At 40.2% G+C, this 19,414-nt stretch overlaps 1 protein-coding gene and 1 pseudogene across 1 annotated transcript in view; both read right to left on the reverse strand.

Annotated features, from left to right (window-relative positions):
- Positions 1-19,414, reverse strand: part of RPA1 (replication protein A1) — a 75,179-nt gene that overhangs the window by 49,280 nt on the left and 6,485 nt on the right. The window contains exons 2-4 of the mRNA XM_044248163.1: positions 10,400-10,450; positions 9,275-9,353; positions 8,515-8,623 (exon numbers count right to left, since the gene is read on the reverse strand). Of these exons, the coding sequence (XP_044104098.1) occupies positions 8,515-8,623; positions 9,275-9,353; positions 10,400-10,450 (239 nt within the window). The remainder of the gene's footprint in view (positions 1-8,514; positions 8,624-9,274; positions 9,354-10,399; positions 10,451-19,414) is intronic.
- LOC122907988 lies at positions 18,895-19,019 on the reverse strand (annotated as a pseudogene).

Consider the following 19,414-nt stretch of genomic DNA (forward strand, 5'->3'; position numbering starts at 1 on the left):
AGGTTGCTTCAACAACGTGAATATATATGGGGCGCCTGGGTGGCTCAGCTGATTAAGTGTCCACCTCTTGATTTCAGCTCAGGTCATGATCCCAGGGTCCTGGAATCGAGCCCCACGTTGGGCTCTGTGCTCAGCGGGGAGTCTGCTTCTCCCTCACTCTCCCTCTGTGCTCTCTCTCACCTCTAAAAAAAAAAAAAACAGAACTACAAATTCCATGAACATATGAAAAGACACTTTATCTCACTAGGGAAATATAAATTAAAATGATGATTAACAGCTATTCATAAAAATAAGAGTATCCAGTATGTTGACAAGGTTAAGGAGAAATAGGTTTTTTTGTTTTTTGTTTTTTAGGTATCAGCTTTTTGAGATATCACTCATACCATTCCACTTACCCAACCCTGGGGAAACACTATGTTTTTTTGGATTTGCTTTCTCAGAAACAAGCACTCTTACACAAAGTTAATGGGTAGATCAACTGGTATATTTTCTGCAAGACATGTCCTTTGACCCCCACAATACTAATTCAAGCAATCTGCGCTTCAGAAATAGCATGAGCGCATAAAGATAAACTGAAGCCCTGTATGGCATAAGCCTAAATGACCATCAAAAAAGTAAAGGGTAAATAAACTTGTACAAACACACACAGGGTCTCAACAGAAGAAAGAACACAAGACAGGCCACCATTCTGACATGGTAGAATAAAACAAAGCCCATGGCACAGCTTGCATGGAGCACTGGGTGTGGTGAAAAAATAATGAATACTGTTTTTCTGAAAATAAATAAATTGGAAAAAAAATTAAAAAAAAAACAAACAAAGCCCATGGGAGTGAAATTCTACCCCTGATTGGAAAATGAAGCCCAAGTTTTTGTACTCCACCCAAGCAAAGCTCTCTACCCTCTCCCATAACCAAACTTCAGAAGACAGGAAAATGGATAGAAAGCACCCCTCAGGCACTCAATGGTGGGCTGGAGTGGCAGATAACAGGTCCCATGTGGGAAGGTTGGCAAGGAGAGGCACCTAGCCTAAACTACGTCAAAGCAAATATGAAGTCTGACAGAACTATTCACATCAAACACGAACAAGATAAAAAGAAATGACAAAGCAACAATGCAACATTTGAAAGTGTATAAAAATAAAAGGAATAAAGGAGGCAGAGACAATTAAAGAATCCGATCTAAAAGAAAGCATAATCCAAGAAAGGGAATAATACTTTCCAACAGTGGTTTGAGAAATAGGACTAAGAATTTAATGAAATAAAACCCAAAAGATGAGATAAAACAAGAGATTGGGAAGAAAAAGGGAGCTCAAGAAGTTAAGACAAAAGAGAGCAAAAGTATTACCATTATACATCTAACACTTAAACATGATAAACGTCAAAAAACAGCAAGGAGAAAGGTAAGAACTGAACTACTATTATGTTGCAAAATCTTGACTTAATTCAATATATGCATTAGAAAAAAAGACTAAAGCAAACTGAAGACACAAAGGGAGGACAGTATATAAGTAAAATTTAAAGCTCAAATGAAATAGAAAATAGCACTATAGACTCTGCAGACTGAAAGGCATACCATATAACAGAAAAAAAAAAATAGTAATAACAACTGACATTAAGACATAGCCTGGTTAAGGCACCTGGGTGGCTCAGTGGGCTAAGCCACTGCCTTCGGCTCAGGTCATGATCTCAGGGTCCTGGGATCGAGCCCCACATCGGGCGCTCTGCTCAGCAGGGAGCCTGCTTCCTCCTCTCTCTCTCTGCCTGCCTCTCTGCCTACTTGTCATCTCTCTCTGTCAAATAAATAAATAAAATCTTAAAAAAAAAAAAAAAAAGACATAGCCTGGTTAAGTCACTGAACTTGAAACATAACCAAAGAATTTTTCCATTTAATTCACAGAATCTATTCAAGTTTTATCAACTATTTAAATGATGTCCTTATTAGCAAAAGGATCTAGTCCAGGATCACTTGTTATATTTAATTATCAAATCTCTCAAGACTCCTTCAATCTGGAACAGTCTCTCAGTGTATACAACTGAAATCTGAAAAGCAGAGGTCATTGGGACACCTGGGTGACTCAGTCAGATAAGCACCCGACTCCTGATTTCAGGTCAGGTCGTGATTTTGGGGTCCTAGGATCAAGCCCCATGTTAGGCTCCACGCTCAGCAGGGAGTCTGCTCTCTCCCTGGCTCTTATTCCCTGGGAGTCTGTCCCTCCCTGGCTCATACTCTCTCTCTCAAATAAGCAAATGAAAGAAAGAAAGAAATCAGAGGTCACTTATTTTGTAGAATGTCCCTTCATTTACCTAAGGCTTCCTCATGATTAAATACAGATTATGCATCCTTGGCAAAATATTAGTGATGCTGTGTTCTCATTGCATCCTATCAGGTAATACACATTTTCTATTTATCCCATTGCTGGTAATGTTAACCTTAATCATTGCAGTAAGGGGCTATCTGCCAGGTTCTTCCACTATAAAGCTGCCTCTACTCCTTTTTTTTTTTTTTTTAATTTTTCTAACCCTTCTCATTTCTTTTTTTTGTTTTAAGATTTTATTTATTTATTTGACAGAGATCACAAGTGGGCAGAGAGGCAGTCAGAGAGAGAGGAGGAAGCAGGCTCCCTGCTGAGCAAAGAGCCAGATGCGGGGCTCAATCCCAGGACCCTGGGATCATGACCTGAGCCGAAGGCAGAGGCTTTAACCCACTAAGCCACCCAGGCACTCTGCTTCTGCTCCTTTTATCAATTAGTAATTAAGTTGTGGGTAGGAAATTTAACCCCATAAATAACTTGTTACTCTGCAAAGTTTCACCCATTTCTGTGGTAGACTGAATGGCCCCCCAAAAGATATCCACCTCCTAACCCCTGAAACCTGTGAATGGGACAAGGGACTTGGTAAATGTGATTAAGGACTGAAATTTCTCAAGATTATCCTGGATCCTCTGCTGGGCCCTAAAAGCAACCACATGTATCCCTGTAAGAGGGAGGCAGAGCTGACACAGAGAGGAGGCAATGGGACCGTGGAGGCGGAGACTGGACTGAGGTAATGAAAAGCCAAGGAATGCTAACAGCTACCAGAAGCTGGAAGAGGGAAAGAATAGATCCTTCTCTAGAGCTTCCAGAGGGAGCATGCCACTGTCAACACCATGATCTCAGCCCAGTGAAACTGATTTCAACTTCTACCTCCAGGCAAATAATTTCTGTTGATATAAACTACCAAGTTTGGGACGCCTGAGTGGCTCTGTGGGTTAAGCATCTGCCTTTGGCTCAGGTCATGATCCCAGGGTCCTGGGATGGAGTCTCACACTGGGGCTCCTTGCATAGGGGGAGCCTGCTTCTCCCTCTCCTCCTCCCCCTGCTTGTGTTCCTGTTAAGTACATAAAATCTTTTAACAACAACAAACCACCAAGTTTGTGTTAATTTGTGAGAGCAGCCACAGCAGCTGTTTCCTGTATAAACTAACCCCGTGTTGGTTACCAAAGGGCGATTTTTCTAATCCCATCATTCCTTCTACATTTGTTAGATGGCACTCTGTTTTAAGAAAAGCCTTTCTCGGGACGCCTGAGTGGCTCAGTTGGTTAAGCGGCTGCCTTAGGCTCAGGTCATGATCCCAGCCTTCTGAGATCAAGTCCCACGTCGGGCTCCTTGCTCAGCAGGGAGCCTGCTTCTCCCTCTGCCTCTGCCTGCCATTCTGTCTGCCTGTGCTCGCTCTCTTTCCCTCTCTCTCTGACAAATAAATAAAATCTTAAAAAAAAAAAAAAAAAGCCTTTCTCTTCCCCCATTTTATTCCTCTATTCAGTATGGATTTATGAACTCCTATTGTATTTAACAGGCTATAATCTGTTCCCATTTTTTTTTGTTTTTTTTTTTATTAACATAGAATGTATTATTTGTTTCAGGGTCTGTGATTCATCAGTCTTACACAATTCACAGCACTCATCATAGCACATACCCTCTAAAAATGTCCATTCCCCCTCTGTTCCCATTTTTATTGTGGTTTAGATTTGGCAAGTGTAAGATTCTGTAAGCCAGTTTCTCTTTTTGACAGGGTCCCATCTCCCTTTGAGCACTTCCTTACCATCTGACACATTAAGATATTCCAGGCTCATCTTGTAATTTCCAAGCCTGTACCAAGCCACCCTCCAAGAAGTCCTAGTTCCTTTTAGTGTGAAATGGCATTCAGAAACCAATATCTGGTGCTAAGTGGGCTCACAGCTATTGGGGTATTGTTGTTCCAAAGCCCTCTCAGTAGACAGATCTAGGAAATACACACATACATGCACAATATATGTATACTCATACATCCACCAAATCTGAACAGATGGCCTTCCAAAGACAATGGAACAGTTAGCTAACAGGTGCATGAAAAGATACTCTACGTCATGAATCAGGGAAATGCAAATCAAAACCACAATGAAATAGCACCTCACATTTGTTAGAATGTTTATTATTCAAAAGACTAGAAATAACACTTGCTGGGAAGGATATGGAGAAAAAGGAACACTTGTGGACTGTTGGTATAAATGTAAATTGGTGTAGCCACTATGGAAAACAGTATGGAGATTCCTCAAAAAGTTAAAAATCAAACTGCCGTAAGATCCAGCAATCCATTTCTGGGTATTCATATGAAGAAAACAAAAGTACTAACTCAAAAAGATATATGCACCCCCATGTTCACTGCAGCACTATTTACAAAAGTCAACATATGGAAACAACGTAAGTGTCCACCAACAGATAAATGGACAAAGGAACTGGGACACAGGGCACCTGAGTGGTTCAGTTGGTTGACTGTCTGCCTTCAGCTCAGGTCATGATGGGGAGTCTTGGGATCGAGCCCCAAGTGGCTGGGAGTCAGCTTCTCCCTCTGCCTCTGCCCCTAGCCCCTGCTCACGAAATGGTCTCTAATAAATAAATAAAATCTTTAAAAAAAGAAATTATCTCTCTCACACACAGAAATATTATTCAGCCATAAAAAAGAACAGTCTTGCCATCTGTGAAAACACGGATGGACTTCCAAGGCATTATGTGAAGTCAGAGAAGGGCAATTGCCGTACGATCTCTCTTAACACGTAGCAATAAATAACAAGCTCATAGATACAGAGAACAAACACATTGGTGGTTGTTACAGGCAAGGAGTAGGAGGAGGTGGGAGAAATTTTGTATTTAGTTTAAATAAATTGAGTTGAAATGAGATACAATTAAAAAAGATTGAAAAAAAGAGAACTATTTATTTATTTAGTCAGCTCCATACCCAGCATGGAGTCCAATAAAAGGGCTGAAAGTCACAACCCTGAGATCAAGACCTGAGCTGAGATCGAGTCAGACACTCAACCGACTAAGCCACCCAGGCACTCCAAAAAAATGTCATTTTAAAACCCCAAACTAAATGTTCACATCGACCAAAAACTTGAGTTCACTCTGAAACCTTCCATTCTAATCCAGAATCACAGATTTCTCCCTTGGCTATCTCTCATAGCCTTCACTGTATTTATTAGATCAATTCCCCTCACAGGTAACCAATCTCCTGTCACCACCTGCCACTGCTACACACATGGGCACTTTCCTCCGAATGCTCCTTCCTAGAGCTTCCAAACCTAGTTCTAAGACCGCCAATACCCTATTAAAAAAAAAGAACCTCCTCTCCCCCAACAACCTGCTGCTGGGCCGTACCCCCACACCCCCAGATGCCTTCATCCCTTGCTCAGCGTCCAACAGCCACACAGACTCTTGCCTCACCCTACTTGGGTTCTGACAACCCATTCTGGACCATGGCCACCCTCTCCCCACATTGTGTTCTCCTTACCTCTCTCCAACCCGCTGTCTAGCCCATGAAGATACCTTCCTCACTTTGGGCTAATACCTGGCTCCAGGCCATCACCATCGCCACCATCATCCCTCCCTTGTAAACATCTACCTTGACTGGCCCCACCTAATGGCTTTGGACTGATATATTCAGGAAGGAAGAAAGCAGTATCAATATATATATTGTCATTCCACTATCAAAATTATTTCTATTTATCCACCAATTATTGATAAATGCACACCATGAGATATCTGGAATGATGCTCACTAAATCATGATACAGTTATTTCTGGGTTCTATGAATTTTAGATAATTTTTTCCTTCTTTGTACCTTTTATTGCACTGCTTAAATTGATGATTCTCTGTGTCATTTTTATTAAAATAATTTTATTTCCTAAAAATACACAAAGAGCTATGAATATATTCTAAGAAGCACTGGTGAAAAATTTCAGATAGTGAAATACTATATAATATTAAATGTTAACTAAATTATGGTAAATTGGTAAATACAGTAAATAATTTGGTACAAATAAATTGCTAAATATGGTAAATTATGACAGACTAAGTAATATATGACATAAAGGGGGGATGCCTGGGTGGCTCAGTTGGTTAAGCATTTGCCTTTGGCTCAGGTCATGATCCCAGGGTCCTGGGACTGAGTCCCACACTGGGCTCCTTGCTCAGTGGGGAGCCTGCTGCTTCCTCTGCCTACTCTGCCTGCCGCCCCCCAAATGAATTACATATATGTATATGACACAGAGGTTTATCTAGGGACATGTAAAAATGACCACTATTAAAAAAAGAACATAAAACCATATTATGAATTTTTTTTTTAAAAGTACAAACTTATAAGTACTTACATTTATAGAAAAATTCTGGAAGGATAACAAAAAAATTTTTAAGAATAGTTATTCATAGACAGTGGAATTACAGTTATTTTTGTGTATGTAAGCTTTTTTTTTTTTTTTAAGATTTTATTTATTTATTTGACAGACAGAGATCACAAGTAGGCAGAGAGGCAGGCAGAGAGAGAGGAAGGGGAGTAGGTTCCCTGCTTAGCAGAGAGCCCTATGCAGGGCTCAATCCCAGGACGCTGAGATCATGACCTGAGCCGAAGGCAGAGGCTTTAACCCACTGAGCCACTCAGGCACCCCTGTGTATGTAAGCTTTGTTGTTGTTTTTTGTTTTGTTTTGTCTGAAGTAAGCTCCACATCCAGTGTGGGGCTAGAACTCACAGCCAGAAGTTTATGGAGCCAATCCCTCTTCATCTGAGTTTTATAACTTACATATATGTTACTTGTATGATAGAAGTTGTTTTATGGAACAGAATGACAAGAACACAAAATTCTATCAGGGTGAGGATCCCACTACATGCTACAGAGAACTAAGAAACTATCAACCTAGAATTCTACACCTAAACTCATTTAACTGAGAATGAAACAGAAATTTTTAGATGACAGATTTTTATCATTCACGAACCTTCCCTATAAGAGCTGCTAGAAGATATTCTTCAGGAAAATGAGAACTGAACTAAAAAGGAAGGAGTGTGATGAAGGAGACAAAGGGAAACTAACTATGGGAAAGTTTAAGTAATGGCTGTCTATATAGAGAATATACTAATTCAAGGAAATAAAAAGAAAGTTGACCTAAAACACTGAATATAGACCATTTTGAGACATTTACTTTATTTGAGAGGATGGTAAAAATACAGACCTATTTTAGAATTTCTGTTAATTCATATGTGGATTTTTTTTTTAATGAGAGAGTATCTTCAAAACAAACAAAAAATGAAAAACAAAACACAGCACAAATAAAATACATTTCAAACCAGTAGATGAAAAAAAGGAAAAATTCAATCAATCCAAGGCAAGAAAAAAAATAAAGCAAAAACATGGTAAAAACACAAAAATTAGAAAAAAATCAATAATAAATTAAGCAGAATAAACTCACCGACTAAATCTCAAATTGATCTCTAAAATCATCTGCTGTTTATAAAAGATATCCAAGGTTAAGAACGGAGAAGCTCAAAGTCAAAAGAAGGACAATGATACAGCAAACAAATACAAAGCAAAACATACAGATAATATGGTAACATACACTGACATACTCTTATCAAGAAGGGAATGCTTGCTACATTTGTTTCCCATGTGTTCTGTGATTGGAAATAAAAAACTTAAAAGCCTCTCCCCAACAAAAAAACGTCCTATTTTAGCAACAGTTACCCAGGAGTGACAGTGCTGCTAACCACGGCACCTGTAGCATGTAGCATCTGTCAGTATTCAGCACACTCTACATTGGCTGAATAAAGTTCACCATGAAAGACTGAAGACTGCAAAAAAGGGGCAGCATTACATAATTAATCACATCAGTTTTGCTCTTATAAGTAACCCTTTTTCATTAACAGATACTTCAAAAGCAAATCATAAAAACAGAGCTTCTGAAGGGATTAGAAATAAAAGTTCTGCATTCTGCTTTAATCTCTTGCTTTGAAATTTCCAATTTGTTTCCGTATTTCTCTTCCTTTGGTGCCATGTTTTAGTCACCCAAGTTCAAATCTCAATAGCTGTAAACTCTTAGCTGAAAGCTCATCATTGTCTTTGATTCCTAAATGAATTTTGGCATCCAATGGACTTCTCTGTTGAAAAATTAGTTCCCATTCCACAACACAATAAACCTAGAGAAAACCCCCCAAAACAAAGAAAAACACCGCATACCTTCCATCTTTCAGGGTGTTAACAATGAATCGGTTAATCTGGCAAATACAGTTGCTAGACAATCGTTCTTCCTCAACGAGAGGGTTCAACTGTGTTGCCAACATGAAAGCTGAAAAGCATAGAGATAACTTTAGTCCCCACAGCATTTCAGGCAGGACAATCTGAAGGCTGATCACACCTGGACTCGCAAGGGAAAACAATGCCTTGACTATGTTTCCGAAAGTAAAACCACTCAGATTCTGCATAGTGAAAAACAATATAATCTACTGTATTAAACATCTGCTGGTACTTTGAAATGTATTTCCTAAAGTGCCCAAAATAATTTTTTCCATCATTCAAGTTTCATGACAAAGACTAAAAAGTCTCTTCCATGTTCTTCACCTTGTGACTAGAGATAGCAAGCAATAGTCTGCAAATTCTCTTTCTCCCTTGTAAAGTTTCCAACACAGAAATAAATCCCCAAAAAGGCAAGTATGGGACAGCTAACCCATTATATTCACTAAATGTCAATATCATCCTGAGGGAAATTAATCAAAGAAAACAGAGCACCAGTTAGAGAAAATTAATTAAGCCAAGTGGCAGCTTTCCACTAGATCCAGGCTATTGTGAGAATGCTCTCTGCCAGCCGTAATTCTGTCTGAATCAAGTGCATGGCCAAGCAAATGTACACTTCTGAAATGCCCCAAATTACTGCAGTCGAAGTGCTGCGTGTTCTTTCATTATTTAAATGCAAATTCCTAGGTTCATACGTCATACTTACAGGATAGAGTGTTCAAGCCATCACTCATAAGCAGTCGATAACGGGGTGGACTATTCCCTGTAATAATGGGACGGATGTTCTAGGAGAGAAAACTTGATTCATTAGTCAGGTTGTCTTCCCAGTCCCCAGGGATAAGTCAACTTAAGTGGCAGAAGAGTGGGTTTGCCATTAGTTCAACAAACACTGAACTGCTTGCCCATTCTCTTGACACCTAAACCCAAGCAAAAGAAAACTGGATCTGATGATTTTCCCACCACCGTCTCTGTATTAACATTATTAAACACAACCTAGAAGAGAATAAAATGAGTTTCAATACTCTTCTGTTCGCTCTCAACTCAAATTTGATTGAAAATTAATTTTAAAAAGGACAGGACAAGGAGCTACATAGAAAACATGCTAAAAATACAAAATGGGAAAAAAAAATCTTTGCCCCAAAGGGGCTTACAAATGAGGCAGAGACAGAGGCAAAGAGACATAAGATAGTTATGCACATGACATGGGGGCACAGCCAAGACATTTATCACAAGTTGAAGGAAATCAGGAGCAGCTCTCCAAAGGAAGTGAAATATACAAACAGAGCTTTAAGACGAGTGGCAGCGAGTTTGGGAGTAACAGGGAGATCATTAGGCCTATGACTCAGAATCTGCAGGTATGATCCATGATGCTGCTTCTGTGCATTTTTTAAACTCTCCCTAAAATTTAAGAACCCCTTAAATGAATGATAGGGTTAATGAAGAATTTTAAGTAGTTACATTCATTGCAGGCAAATCTGAGCAAGACAAACCTCAGGGCAGGAGGAAAAGTAAGGAGGCAGGAGTAATTATGGGTAGCACTACAGTATCCATCAATTGTGGAAAGAACAGAAAGGCAAAGCCTCAAATCTGAACCCCCAAAGTTAGCTCTGGTTAGCATGATATTAAAAAAAAAGAAAGAAAGAAAGAAAGAAAGAAAGAAAAAAGAAAGGCCTGCTTCCTCTCTTAGGGTTACAACAAGACTAACCTACTTTTGGGGATGATGGAGAGAATTTCCTAAAATGGACAAATCTGTGTGTGCTTCATCAAATGTAATTTGTAATTACATCCAACTTTTTAAAATATTTGACATAAAATATTCAAAGGTACTCACAATGACTTGGAGGATGGGTTTTATGGACGTATCTCCCTGTTGCATTATGGCCTGAAAGAGTAAAAACAGAATGAGATACACCTTTAAATCATGACCAAAATCTGACATATTTTTACAGCTTGGTATTTGGAATAAGCTACAGAGAACATTATCCAAGAGGCTTTTTGGAGCTTATCATTTGAAAATCATTTAAGTTTTATCACTGTGGACAAATCATAAAATCATAGAGATGAGATACATGCTTACCAACAAGGATATACTTACTACATCCAAAATACAGGGGTTACATACGTACTTCTTATTCAGAACAGCACACTGATTTGGCCATAGTGCCCATTAATAGAGAATTAGGTAAGTATGGCAAATCCTTAAAAGAGTATCATGCAGCCCTAAAAAGATGTTTATATAATACTGGTTACCCCTTATGAGAGAACTGATGAGTGAGGGCCACATGTGAGAGGCAGATCTCACACAATCTTCTTTTCATACCTTTTGAATTTTAAATCTTTTAACTCCATTAGCAATTATGAAAATAATATCTTAAAAAGGGGCACCTGAGTGGCTCAGTTGGTTAAGCATCTGACTCTTAATTTCAGCTCACGTTATGAACTCAGGGTTGTGAGATGGAGCCCTCATCAGGCTCCACACTAAGATTCTCTCTTCCTTTCCCTCTTTCTCTGTGCCCCCCAAATAAAAATAATTTAAAGGTAATATCAGGGGGTGCCTGGCTAATGCAGTTGGTTAAGCATCTGGCTCTTGGTTTCAGTTTGGGGTTTGGGTCATGATCTCAGGATCTTCAAATCAGACCCCGTCTTGGGCTCCTTACTCAGCACAGAGTCTGCTTAGGTTTCCCTCTCCCTCTGCCCCTCCTCCCCACTATGGTGCATGTACACTCCCTCTCAAATAAATGCATAAATCTTTAAAAAGTAAATAAATAAAGGTAATCACTGGAAAAACTAACAGCAGTGAAGACTGGTTCTCTGGACTCCACTTTTGTTCATGCTGAAATAAATGGTACCAAACTAGCTCTTCCAACCACCAACTAAAACCTGGACAAAAATATATAAACTGTTTTCAAGGGTGCCTGGGTGGCTCTGTCGTTAAGCATCTGCCTTCGGCTCAAGTCATGATCCAGAGTCCTGGAACGGACCACCGAATCGAGCTCCCTACTCAGTGGGAAGTCTGCTTCTCCCTCTCACTCCCCCTGCTTGTGTTCCCTCTTTCCCTGTCTCTCTGTCAAATAAATAAATAAGTAAATAAATATAAACTGTTTTCAAATACAAGACAACAAGTAGACCAAGACTGTGATCACTGAAATGAGGGGAACCCTATGACCATCCTGGCCTTCAGCACAGAGGTACTTTTAGATCACAGAATGGACAAGGGGAACTCAAGAAGGAATGCGTATCCCTACTGAGCACAGATCAGAGTTTAGGGAAGCAAATTAGCTGGATTTCATGGATGCAGAGTACCAGAGATGAGCAAGCTACACCGAGAAAGAGCTTCAATAACCTATACAGGGGTTCCCTTGAGTCTCTGGCTGAATTTTAAGTTGTGCATACAAAGAATGAGATTCTACAAGACCAGGCAAAGAGTTATTAGAGTTATAAACTGAAAAATTAGTGGAGCTCACACAGGCTAGAATATAGATGAGCTCTAACCAGCCAGAGGACAGAAAACTCAATAAACATCTGCTGCATTCAGTAGAAACCCCAGAAAGGGCATGCTTTAGAAGCAGAACTAAACTAGACCAAAGCAAAAGCTATTCTAGACCCATTCCAATCTCTGAGGGATCAGATGATTTGCAAGTAAATTAACTGTCTCCCAAAACAATTCAATATTCTTTTTAAGATTTATTTATTTATTTGAGAGAGAGGGCGCGCATGCACACAGCCACACATGCACAAGTGGGAGAAACAAAGGGAAAGGTTCTTAAGCAGATTTCAAGCTGAGTGTGGAGCCTGACACAGGGCTTGATCCCATGACCGGAGCTGAAACCAAGAGTTAAACGCTTAACCAACAGCACCACCCAGGTGCCCCACAACTCAATATTTAAAGAAATTTTAAAATACTCTGTTAACAGTATGGGAAGTAGGCAAAAAGTACTTCTGTGGCACACTAGAGTACTAACTGCTACCCCAAGGAAAAGCATTCGTTCAGTTGAGTTGTGAGTTGAACCAATTGCTTTTTTACAGAACACCATTTTTATTTGCAAGGCCAAAGGACAAACTGGTTATTCAAACTTCAGGATTCAGCAAATATTTTCTCAAAAATACGGTGAACCTGTTTTTAAGGAAAACGACAGTTATTGTCAATTATAAAAGGGTTTTTTAGTGAAATCAAAACTTTTGAAAACTTCTATTCACCAACAATGAGCTTTACAGCTTCTCCATGTTTACAAACTTTTCTGATTAAATTAGTAAGATTAATAAGCATAAATTCTGGTTATATAATAAAACATATCAATATTTGGAAGATCTGCATAATGCAGTGAGTAAGCATTTTCCAAATGACCAATGCATGGCATTATAAATAATGCAGAGGCAAAAGATCCATTCAAAATGCAAGACAGACCAATTCTTTCTTTTTTTTTAAATTTGAGAGAGAGAGAGCAAGTGAGCATCAGCAGGGGGAGGGGCAGAAAGACAGGGCAAATACAATTTCCTATTTGTTTTGAAAAATAGAGCTGTTTTTCACAAAACACGTTATTTACCTTTTTTTTTTAATTTTTTAAAGATTTTATTTATTTGACAGACAGAGATCACAAGTAGGCAGAAAGGCAGGCAGAGAGAGAGGAGGAAGCAGGTTCCCTGCCGAGCAGAGAGCTGGACTCGGGGCTTGATCCCAGGACCCTGGGATCATGACCCGAGCTGAAGGCAGAGGCTTTAACCCACTGAGCCAGCCAGGCACCCCTTTACCTTTTTTTAAAAAAAAGTTTTACTTATTCATCAGAGAGCATGAGAGAGCAAGCACAAGCAGGGGGAGCAGCATGCAGAGGGATAAGCAGGCTGAAGAAGGAGTCCCTGCTGATCAGGAGCCCAACACGGAGCTTGATTCCGGGATCATGACCTGCACTGAAGGCAGATGCTTACTCAACTGAGCCACCCAGGCGCCACAAGATAGACCAATTTTACATTTCAAATAACCTTTAAGAAACTACCATTTGTTGAGTTTTGATATAGAATTAGAGAAAAACTTTGTCTATTCACAGCCATTTCTGACACCATATGTGTGGGTTTCCACGTGAAGAAATTCTCTGCAGACACCAAGTGGATGTCCTAGAGTTAGTGTAGATCCCAAAGGTTAGAGGATGTCCCACAAGACCATCCCTGACTTACTTCAGATACCAACCTCAAGTAGTGGGTCCTTAGGATGCCCACACTTCTGCCTTCCTTGCCTACAAACTGGGGGTTCCTATGACCCCCTCTTCAGGCTCAAAGAACTCAGGGAAACATGTAACTGGTTTATTATAAAAGATATTATAAAGGATACAAATGAACCACCAGATGCAGAGGTAAATAGGAGCAAGGTCTGGAAGGGTACGGAGCATAGGATTTTCTGCCCCTGTGTGAAGTTTGGGGTGTGTGACCCACCTGGCATGTAGATGCGTTCACCAACCTATAAGCTCTCTGATCCCTGCCGTTCAGGGTTTTCTGAAGGTCCCACTGCCTAGGCATGACTGATCAAATCACTGACTATTGGTGACTGGATCCATCTCCTGACTCCCTGGGGGACAGTGGCAAGACAGGGGGAATTTAGGGTTGAAAATTCCAACGCTTTCTCCTTTTTTAAGATTTATTTATGTATTTGAGAGACAGAGTGAGCTCACGGACCACAAGTGGGAGGGGCAGAGGGAGAGGGAGAGAGAATCGACTGAGTACAGAGCCGGACTCGGGCCTCGATCCCAGCTTCTGAGATCATGATCTGAACTGAAACCAAGAACTGCATGTTTAACTGACTATGTCACCCCGATGCCCCAAGACCAAATACATGTTCCTTATTATATTATAATATCACAAGGATCAAAAAAGAAGCCTGAAATATTAAAATACTTCCTCTTTTTCCAACTACATACCTGAAGCCAGATTTCCTTCAGAGATCACCCCCTCAAAAAATATCAATATACTGAATGCAGAAGCTGATATGAAAATCTAGCTGTCATATCTTCTAAAGCCAGATGTTAAAGCAATGTGCCAAAATGTAAAACAATATCAATTTTCTATTTGTTTCAAAATATAATAGCTGTTTTTCACAAAACATGTTATTGCCTTTAAAAAAAAAAAAAGGTTTTATTTATTTATTTGTCAGAGAGAGAGAGAGAGCACAACCACAAGCAAGGGGAGTAGCAGGAAGAGGGAGAAGCAGGCTCCTCACCTGCTGCGTGGAGCCCCATGCAGGACTTAATCCCAAGACCCTGGGATCCTGATCTGAGCCAAAGGTAGCTGCTTAACTGACTGAGCCACCCAGGCATCCCAATATGTTATTATGTTAGAAGTTTATTATTACCTTAAATGTATAAATATTTTTTAAATATTTCAGTTATAATTTCAAATATGGTAAGGTAGATATCTTATAAAAAAAGTTCCATCTTAAAACAATGTTTTTTGAAAATTTTTTAAAAATTTATTTGACAGAGATCGCAAGTTGGCAGAGAGGCAGGCAGAGAGAGAGGGGGAAGCAGGCTCCCCGCTGAGCAGAGAGCCCGACATGGGGCTCGATCCCAGGACCCTGGGATCATGACCTGAGCCGAAGGCAGAGGCTTTAACCCACTGAGCCACCCAGGTGCCCCTTAAAACGATGTTTTAATAGTTCTTTAAGATCAGGGTGCCTGGGTGGCTCAAAATGTCAAGCTCTTTATTTTGGCTCAGGTCATGACCTCAGGGTTGTGAGATCAGGCCATGTCAGGGTCAGGGGCATGGGCACTGGGCATGGAGTCTGCTTAAGACTTTCTCCTTTTGGGGCGCCTGAGTGGCTCAGTGGGTTGGGCCGCTGCCTTCGGCTCAGGTCATGATCTCAGGGTCCTGGGATCGAGCCCCGCATTGGGCTCTCTGCTCGGTGGGGAGCCTGCTTCCCTCTCTCTCCACCTGCCTCTCTACTTGTGATCTCTCTCTGTCAAATAAATAAAATCTTTTTTTAAAAAAAAAAAGACTTTCTCCTTTTGTCTCTCAACCCGCTTGAGGGTGCGACACTCTCTCTTTGTCTCTCTCTAAAGTAATTAATTAAATGAATAAAAATCTTTAAGTGAAAAAAGTATTCTTTTTTTTTTTAAAGATTTTATTTATTTATTTGACAGAGAGAGACACAGTGACAGAGGGAACAGAGGCAGGGGGAGTGAAGGAGGGAGAAGCAGGCTTTCTGCTGAGCAGGGAGCCCAGTGCAATGTGGGGCTCCATTCCACCATGACCTAAGCCGAAGGCAGACGTGTAACTGACTGAGCCACCCAGGTGCCCCAAAAAAGAGTATTCTGAGATCAAAATGCTCGATGTTGAGTGTAGCATAAGAAACAGAGTTGTCCAATCACTGTGTTGCACACCTGAAACCAAGATAATGTTGTGTATCCACCATACTCAACAAAAAAAAAAGAGAGAGAGAGAGAGAACCACTAAATATTTAGACTAAATATTTGTGTCTCTTCTCCCCCCAATTTGTATGTTGAAACCCAACCCCCAGTGTGATGGGGGCCTTTGGAGGTACTTAGTTTTTTTGTTTTGTTTTGTTTTTAAGATTTTATTTATTTGTCAGAGAGAGAGAGAGAGGACAAGCAGGCAAAGTGGCAGGTAGAGTCAGAGAGAGAAGCAGGCTCCCCCCTGAGCAAGGAGCCCGATGCAGCCTCGAACCCAGGACCCTGGGATCATAACCTGAGCTGAAGGCAGTGGCTTAACCAACTGAGCCACCCAGGTGTCCCTGGAGGAACTTAGTTTTAATGAAGTCATGAAAATGAAGACCCCATATCAGAATTATTGCCCCTAGAAGAGGAAGAGACAGCAGAGTTCTCTTTTCCCACAAAGATGAGGTCATGTGAGCACACAGCAAGACGGCAGCTGCAAGCCAGGAACACAGCCCTCACCCAGCACTGAATCTCCTGGAACCTCAATCTCAGATTTCCCGCATCTATGAAAACTAAATCTGCTGTTTGCACCACCCAGTCTATTTTGTAATAGTGATCCGAATGAGGGTGAAGTGCTCTAAAGCAATCCTTGAAAAAGTTAAGCAAAGAGTACAGCTAATAAATCAATAGTGGAAATAAATTCAAATCATAAAACATAAATAATCCAGAAGTCAGGAAGAGCAAAACAACAACAACAACAACAACAAACAGATGGGACAAGAAGCAAAATATAAAACTTAAAGCCAAACTATATTAAGTGTAAATGGTTCAAGGACTCCAATTAAAAGGCAGAAATTGTCAGAATGGGTAAGATCAAACTATTTGCTGTCTACAAGAATTACACTTCAGGGGCGCCTGAGTGGCTCAATGGATTAAAGCCGCTGCCTTCGGCTCAGGTCATGATCTCAGGGTCCTTGGATCGAGCCCCACATCGGCCTCTCTGCTCAGCAGGGAGCCTGCTTCCCTTCCTCTCTCTGCCTACTTGTGATCTCTGTCAAATAAATAAATAAAATCTTAAAAAAATAATAACCACAATGCTGAAGAAATACACTTCAAATATAAAGAGACAGGTTAGGGGCACCTGGGATGGAGCCCCACATCGGACTCTCTGCTCAGCATGGAGCCTGCCTCTCTGCCTACTTGTGAGCTCTCTCTCTGTCAAATAAATAAAATCTTTAAAAAAATAAAAATAAAGAGACAGGTTAAAAATGAAACATTGGAAAAAGATGTACCACTACTGGCAGGCAAAGAAGGCTTCAGGACAAGGAATATTATCAGAGATAAAAAAGGACATTTCATAATAATGGGGTTGATTCCTGAAGAAGACACAATGATAAATGTATGCACCTAATAACAAAGTTTCAAAATACATGAAGCAAAAACCTACAGAATTAAAAGGAGAAATAGACAAGTCCACCATTATAATTGTTGGTTTCAACACTGTTCTTTCAGTAATGATAGGGTAAATAGATTAAAAAAAAAAAAATGTAGGGGCACCTGGGTGGCTCAGTCATTAAACCTCTGCCTTCCACTCAGGTCATGATCCCAGGGTCCTGGGATCGAGCCCCACATGGGGCTCTCTGCTCAGCAGGGAGCCTGTATCTGCCCGCCCCCCCCCGCCTGCTTCTCTGCCTACTTGTGATCTCTCACTCTCTGTCAAATAAATACATAAAATCTTTTTAATAAGTATGTAGAAGAATACGAAAGATTAAACTATCAACCAACTTGACCTAATTAAATCTTCTAACAATTGCAGAATACACAGTCTCTTAAGCGTGCCTAGAAGATTTTCATCAAGGGCGCCTGGGTGGCTCAGTGGTTAGGCCGCTGCCTTCGGCTCGGGTCATGATCTCGGGGTCCTGGGATCGAGTCCCGCATCGGGCTCTCTGCTCAGCAGGGAGCCTGCTTCCCTCTCTCTCTCTGCCTGCCTCTCCATCTACTTGTAATTTCTCTCTGTCAAATAAATAAATAAAATCTTAAAAAAAAAAAAAAAAGAAGAAGATTTTCATCAAGATTCCATACACTGGGAAATAAAACAATTCTCAATAATGTTAATGTTAAAAGACTGAATTCGGAGAGTATGTTATTTGACCACACTGGAATTAAACTAAAAATCCTAACAACAGGGGTGGCTCAGAGGGTTAAAGCCTCTGCCTTCGGCTCAGGTCATGATCCCAGGGTCCTGGGATCAAGTTCCGCATGGGTCTCTCTCCTTGGCGGGGAGCCTGCTTCCTCCTCTCTCTCCGCCTGCCTCTCTGCCTATTTATGATATCTGTCTGTCAAATAAATAAAATCTTTAAAAAAAAATCCTAACAACAGGCTGTCTAGAAAACTTCCAAATATTTGGAAATTTAACAGTAAACTTTTTTTTTTTTTTCAAGTAATCTCTATACCCAACTTGGGGCTTGAACTCACAACCCAGAGATCAAGAGTCGCAGGCTCTACCTACTGAGCCAGCAAAGCACCCTGTAAAAAGTAAACTTCTAAATAACCCACCTGTGGAAAAAGATACTGCAAGAGAAGTTAGAAAGTACTGTTAACAGAATGAAAATGAAAATACAATCTATCTAAATGTATTGGATTCACCAAAGCAATGCTTAGGAAAATTAGAGCTTAAATGTTTAGAGAAGAAAAAAGGTCCAAAATCAATGATCTAAGCATCCACCATAAGAAGCCAGAAAAAGAATAAACTAAACTCAAGCATGTAGAAGGAAGGAATGATTAAAAAGAGCAAAAAATCAATAAAATAGAAAATGGATAAACAACAGGAAAAAAACAAAGCAAAAGTTGGTTCTCTGAAAAGATCAGTAAAATTGATAAACCTCTACCTTGTCTGATTAAGAAAAAGAAAAACAAATATTCTCAATATCAGAAAGGAAAAATGAAAAAAAAAAGGATTGAAAAATGCATCACAATATATGAGATATATATGAGATAATAAGGGATTTTAATTAGCAATAAGCGCGCCTCGGATAAACCTCATTGGCTACGATACTGCCACTGCGCAAAGAAATAACTTTATGAGGGGCGCCTGTGTGGCTCAGTCCTTAAGCGTCTGCCTTTGGCTCAGGTCATGATCCCAGGATCCTGGGCTCGAGTCCCACATCGGGCTCCCTGCTTGGCAGGAAGCCTGCTACTCCCTCCCCCACTTCCCTTGGTTGTGTTTCCTTTCTCTCTGTCAAATAAATAAAAATCTTTAAAAAAAATTAACTTTATGAAACAACTTAGATTAAGTGGTTCAGTCCCTTGAAAAACACAAATTATCAAACTGACATACAAAATGTAGAGAAGCTAGATACTATTATACTTATTAAAGAGATAACACTAGGTCCAGGTGGCTTTACTGGTAAATTTTACCTAACATGTAAAGAACAAAAAAAAAAAAAAAAAAAAAGAGCGGCACTTGA

This window comes from Neovison vison, chromosome 5 (genome assembly GCF_020171115.1).
Source record: "Neovison vison isolate M4711 chromosome 5, ASM_NN_V1, whole genome shotgun sequence".
NCBI lineage: Eukaryota > Metazoa > Chordata > Mammalia > Carnivora > Mustelidae > Neogale > Neogale vison.